This window comes from Etheostoma spectabile, chromosome 3 (assembly GCF_008692095.1).
Source record: "Etheostoma spectabile isolate EspeVRDwgs_2016 chromosome 3, UIUC_Espe_1.0, whole genome shotgun sequence".
Lineage (NCBI taxonomy): Eukaryota > Metazoa > Chordata > Actinopteri > Perciformes > Percidae > Etheostoma > Etheostoma spectabile.
Window position 1 is genome coordinate 6,012,280 of NC_045735.1, and position 6,297 is coordinate 6,018,576.

The 6,297-nt window shown below is 44.5% G+C and overlaps 2 protein-coding genes across 4 annotated transcripts in view; one reads left to right on the forward strand and one right to left on the reverse strand.

Moving 5' to 3' along the window:
- The window catches only part of sgpp2 (sphingosine-1-phosphate phosphatase 2), a 13,297-nt gene extending 10,983 nt beyond the window's left edge, over positions 1 to 2,314 (reverse strand). Inside the window, exons 1-2 of one of the 3 annotated variants that reach the window (XM_032505085.1) lie at positions 1,886 to 2,314; positions 381 to 542 (exon numbers count right to left, since the gene is read on the reverse strand). In XM_032505085.1, the coding sequence (XP_032360976.1) occupies positions 381 to 542; positions 1,886 to 2,131 (408 nt within the window). In that variant the 5' untranslated portion in view covers positions 2,132 to 2,314. The remainder of the gene's footprint in view (positions 1 to 380; positions 543 to 1,885) is intronic. The other 2 variants (XM_032505093.1, XM_032505075.1) reach the window with 2 other exon arrangements.
- Positions 2,315 to 3,707: 1,393 nt separating this feature from the next.
- rnf228 (ring finger protein 228) overlaps positions 3,708 to 6,297 on the forward strand; it is a 3,936-nt gene continuing 1,346 nt past the window's right edge. Inside the window, exon 1 of the mRNA XM_032505159.1 lies at positions 3,708 to 6,297. This exon is cut by the window's right edge and continues 1,346 nt beyond it. Coding sequence (XP_032361050.1) covers positions 4,190 to 4,960 — 771 coding nt within the window. The 5' untranslated portion in view covers positions 3,708 to 4,189 and the 3' untranslated portion in view covers positions 4,961 to 6,297.

Below are 6,297 nucleotides of genomic sequence, written 5' to 3' on the forward strand. Positions count from 1 at the left end.
AATAAAGCTGCCTTGCTTTGCCTTGGATTACATTTGGCATTTTTAAGCTCTCTTTTTGTAATGTGCTGGATTCTGTCAGAATAAACATCTAAAGTGGAGATCCTATCAGTCTTTTTCCACTAATGTGTCTCCATGTGTGGCCTCTCTCCATGTCAAGGGCCCCGGTCAGGTTGGTCCAAGTGGCCCCCAGGCCTGGGGATATATGAACATGGTGGTGTCAGAGACAGGTCACTGGGAGGGGGAGGATGAAAGGAGGTTGAAAGGTGAAGAGAGTGAGATGAAGAGCAGAGAGAAAAGAGAGGTGGCTTTGTGGAACGAACCGACATCAGACTGAAGAAGAAGACTGAAGTAAACACATTTTCTCTCTTATTGTGACTTACACACCACATGTTGACCAGGCGTCGGCACAGGAATGGGTCCAGGCTCCAGTGTATGCAGGGCAGACAGGTGATGTAAAAAATTTCATGCCCCAGGCCTGCCGAGAACAGGAAGAGGAAGTGTAAAAGCCAGTTCCTCACCTCATACTGAGGCCTGCTGAAGCCCTGCATGGAATAAACACAGATGAACACATAATATGATAGGGCCAGGGGCCTAAAGATGGCTCCTGGAACGGTATCACATCAGATTACATCTGTTTGCCGCATCTGTCACCTTTTTCACAGCTTCTTTACATTTCATCATTTATACCAGCCAGCAGGTCAACTGTATTGATAGCTCTATTCAAATGGTTAAAGTAGCACATGAACTCCCCTGAAAAGGCCCCTGCCTCTTAAATGCCCACTTCTTTTAAACCCCCCACCTCCAGTTTGTAATGTTGATATATGTACTTGCAAGCCCAACCGAAGTTAACCCTGATGACATCATTATGACATCCTCAGGGTTCACAAATCTCTTCCAGAGCAGTTTTTACAGGCTAAGTAATCCCCCTAACGAGTAAACTGTAGTGCCCCTATAAGACTTTTAATTTTTCCATCTAAATAACATCATAGTTTCAACGTTTATATTTGCTTAACCTACACCATTTAGATTTGTGTTTTGTAATATACAGGATTATTTGTGCAGCTATTGGAACTTCTTAGTAATGCAAGTATTGTAAGAAATTAATAGCTTATTGCCCTTTGTGGATTAATTAATATAAAACAATGTCCATGCTAAACACCACCATATAGGAGCTCCATGTACCACACATTCTCAAGTGATCCTAAATTCTCCAGAAAGTAACTTGACAGTGTTCATCTTCTAAGAAAGGATTTTCATCCATGTTAACACGTCTGACCACGTATATCACATGACCATTACACTGGGCATGCGCATGCCGGCAGGTATAAACAGGAAGCAGATCGTCTAACTTGTTTCTTTGGTTGAAAAGCATGGATGCATCAGTTGAAAAATACTATGAAGAAAGACCAACAGTGCCAGAAAGTAATTGTTCAACTCAAACAGGGTGGTGGAGTAGATTGGACGCCAGGTGTATTGATATGTGTATTTTTGCACCAAAAATCCTATTAGTGTGGATGTAGCATGCTGCAGAGGCTACAGAAGAAGAATGTAAACATCCTACAGCTGAGTATCTTGTGGCAGAGACACCCAGACAAACGAGAAAAGCCAGTCGGTTTATTAGGCCATGTTATTTACACTGTAAACCTGGGGCGTGTTGAACTCTTCTTAAAGGTTTCAAGAATTCAATGCAAACCAAAGCTATATTACCCAAAAGTTTGTCAATTTATTCCTTTGAAATTAATCTCACACGCTGTGGGAAATGCACATAGCCTATATACTTACTCCAATATCATTGTGGTTTCCCTGTAGAATTAAAATTACGTTTTAAGGTTCAATGCATTTTGGCTTATAAGAGAATACCGCCTTTTCGCAGTAGACTACTTACAGCGACAGCACATCCATTCTCCTTGTATTTATAGTTTGAATTATTATCCTGGTGGTCCCTTCTTCCCTTCAGCTGTCCACGTGGTACGTCGGCGTGGGCCGGGGTTCCACTCGGAGCGCTCAACCTCACTAGGCTGTGATGCGCGCCTTCGACCAGGACGAGTCCGCAGCGTCTCTGGAACCGAGCCACGAGCTCCGAGTCGTGGAGGTAAGTCAGGAGCTTCAACATGTCAGGTGAACGTGACATACGTGCAGAAACAGGATGCCGTGGATGTTCTGAGCGGGAGAAGTAATGGAAGGTGATTTTTGCCCGGGCAGGGCGCAGCTGGCTCCGTACAGGTGCGGCTACTGTGCGCCACAGGTGTGCGCAAGGGGGGCGGAGCTAGACTGAAGAATGTAGGGCAATAGGTTGTGTTGAGTATTTGTAAGTTTGTCTGATCTTTATACTGAGATGTAATAACACAAATTGAAAGTTACATATAGCCACTTTAAGTTACTTGCATCTTTTACCTGTGGCCTACTGGTCATTCTGCACTTTTGCAGTAAATTATCATGTTGGACACAAAGCACAACATATGCTTTAGGTAAAATAAGACTGCATTATTAAAATATGATCCTCTTCTATCATCATCATCATAAACATTACCATGATAATAAAGATTTAATATTGGATGTTGAAGGCTTTAGGCCAGGACTGTGTTCACTGATCTCTGGTCTCAGTGATGTAATTATAATGAATACAACTCTCAGTAATAATTCATAGCTATCGCATTCATAATATATTGTGAGTACAGTTTTATGTATATTGTGTATTTCACAATATGATCACATTAAGATTTAACCCCAGGGTTTGAGATTGTTTGAGTCCATTCAATGGCCTATTTGGGCTATTCCTGCCATAAAAGCATAATGGTACATAACAGTACTTTTAAAGGTAATTAAATGAAAGGTCCCATGGCATGAACATTTCACTTCAGGTCTTGTAACATTAGTATGCGTTCCCCCAGCCTACCTATGGTCCCACATTGGCTAGAAATGGCAATAGGTGTAAACCGAGCCCTGGGTATCTTGCTTTGCCTTTGAGAAAATGAAAGCTCAGATGGGCCAATCTGGAATCTTGCCCCTTATGAGGTCATAAGGAGCAAGGTTACCTCTCCTTTCTCTGCTTTTCCTGCCCGGAGAATTCGGCCCACCCGTGAGAAAGAGATATTATGGCTTTCAAATGAGCAAAGTGGCAGTTGGTCAAGGCCACACCCCCAGCCTCCACCTTGCCCCCCCCCCCCTCTCTTCCTCAAAAGCTACGGACTCAGAAATGGCACATACTAAGGAAAGCTAATTGTGGGACTGGGTCTAGTGGCTTTAATTCTGCACCAAGGCTAAATTTTTGGAAAGAGACTTCAGATACAGTATTAGGGGACCACTAAGGTCTATTTAAAAGAAACTTCAGATACAGTATTAAGGGACCACTGAGGTCTATATAAAAGCATCCCAAGAGCACCATGTCATGGGTTCATTCAGTGATTTTTAGACTTAGGCTTTTAGACAACTCAAAAGCAGCAATATCTGATACAAATGTTGTTCACAGTGTACACATAACATTATCAACATTCAAACCTAAGAGAATATTTGTAGTTTTCTAAAGTGCAATGCTGAGATGCCAGCCTCTACACTCCAAATGACTTTTTTTTTTTTCATTTTCCTTCATCAAATTAAGATCTTCTCTTTTTCTATGGATTGAATAACAACATTGTTCCACTTAATCCCTTGACATGAAGACAATGAATGAAGTCCTATGCTTGTTTGGAGCATTGTGTTTAGATGATCTTTGACAGTGAATTGACTCCCCCCAGTTGACCAAATTAGCGCATCCTGGCATATAGGCCTACGTAATTACAAACAACAATACACAATCTCTCTAACGGGACTTTTAGGCGACAGCTTTCTCTCTCTCTCTCTCTCTCTCTCTCTCTCTCTCTCTCTCTCTGCTGTCTGTGGGATGCTCTCTGGATGGATGAGCCCTCGAATCGGAGTCGCCACCATTACATCATCTATCCCCACAAAGCCGAACACGGAATGAGAGCTTTAAAATATTTAACCGGGACCCGGATCGTCGTTTAGACTGAGCAGCAGACGCCCATTTCTTCACAAAAGGAGGCTGCGGGGCTAATCAAAACACAGCAACAATGTCTGCGGGGATGGTGGCGTTTCAATGAGCGGGGAGGAGAAGAGGGGGAGAGGAGGAGAGACGTGTACCGTCATCAGCATCTGTCCGCCAGCTCCCTTTTGTTTTCACCGGAGAATGTGAATGGCGAAAGATGACATGGCAGAGGTAGATTTGGCATCAAACGGAGCGGAACCCCCCGGCGAGGCCCCATCGGCGTTTCCCTACGAGGAGTACGAATGCAAAATCTGCTACAATTATTTCGACCTTGACCGCCGGGCTCCGAAGATCCTCGAGTGCCTGCACACGTTCTGTGAGGAATGCCTGAATACGCTTCATCTCCGGGAGGAGCGGCCATGGCGCATCAGCTGCCCCGTCTGTCGACACCGGACTCCGGTGCCGGATTATCGGATACAAAACCTGCCCAACAACACCAAGGTAACGGAGGATTTCCCGCTCTACATCGACTCGGACCCCCTGCCTCAGGACGCTCTGCCGCCGTATCCTCCCCCGTTGCACCCAGCCCTGGTCGCCCTCCGCCGGGAGGAGGCGTCGGGGACGTCCAGCGTCAGCCAGGCGACCCCGTCCACCACCGTGTCCACTGCCACGACCCTCTCCCAGGACTCTGTGCGCTACGACAGCTGCCAGAGCTGCAAGAGAGTGGCACTGACCACCGGCTGCGTCTGCGTGATCTTCTCCTTTCTGTCCATGCTGGTGTTGCTGTTCATGGGCCTGATCTTTGTGCACAGTCATAGCATTCCTCCCTCGCCGGCGGGGCCCATTTGCTTGTCGGTTGCCAGCATCCTGGCCATGTTCTCGGTGGTCGTCACATGGCTCATCTGCTGGCTCAAATACAGACCAGACCATGAGACAGGCCGGTCATCCGCCACCAGTAACTCCCGGAGAAACGCCTGATAGGCGGCTGCCTCGGAATAGTGCTGGAGATGTTGTACTGTGGGTGTGTGATTTTGTACATAATACCTCCCTTTACCTTTTTCTAGGAATAAATCTTGTCCAAAATGGCCTTTTATCAATATAGCAAACACCCAAAGGCCTTCATGTTGTTTGGAGCAATAGGCCGACGTGATCCTTGATAATCTTTTTCCTTAAAGTGCTCATATTATGCTCATTTTCAGGTTCACATTTGTGTTTTGAGGTTAAATCAGAATAGGTTTACTTGTTTAAATTATAAAAAAGCACCATATTTTTGTTGAACATTGCTGCAGCTCCTCTTTTCACCCTGTGTGTTGAGCTTTTTATTTTAGCTACAGAGTGAGGCATCTCACTTCTAATCCATCTTTGTTGGGGGTTGCACATGTGCAGTACCTAGGTAAGCACTACAAGCCAGTCAGAAGCAGAGTATGAGGGCGTGCCATGCTAGCAGCTAGGCAAGCATTATAACGCATTATAAAGTGACACACGTTCGTCATGGAAGTAAAGGCTGGACTACAGTAGAGCTGTTTGGAGCAGTTTGAACAGTGATTTCTGTTGGAGATGATAAGTCCCTTAGGGGTGGACTTGGGGCTTTATCACTTTGTAAACCTATAACATGTACAAAAAAAAAAAGATACTGTATAACGCAGAGGAAAGGGGAAAGGCAAAAAGCATAATGTGAGCACTTTAATTTGTGTAGCCTACTTAAATTTACAGTTGGCCCAGCTGACTGGGCATCTCAATAAGTGAACGTGTCCAAGACTCAGACCACTGGTGTTGGTCTAAGTGGAGGTTGGTGGTTTGGGGACTGAATGTGAAGTGCATATTTCCAGGGTTTGATACCCTTCCCACCCTATTCTGGTAAATTATATGAATATCTGACTATGCCACTACGATAACTGCCCTTGATGATCCACTCTTATATCTCAACAACGCACTGTTGTATTGTACAGCTATTTCGTAAAGTTCACTTCTAAGTTTCCAGGTGATGGATTTTGGTTTTTATGGAGGCTTGTTTATGTTTATGTGAGACGCCTCCAAAATGTCACTCTGTTACAAAAAAGTGATGTCCACAATCCAGCTGTAAATAGTCAAAAAGTGGAGTGGTAAACTGGATAGTTGTCATAAGTTTTTCTTGAAGACCTTCCTAACCCCTGTGACTGAACTTATTATGATGGCACTGTTTCCTTTATCACTATATGAAAACTGCACCTCTTCCAGGGATTCAAAGAGAAAGCTTGTGGTTTAGATCATGTGTTTGGCTACTTTTGTGCATGTTACGCTCCTGAAAAGTCAAGGCCTTTTTGTTTCTACTTTTT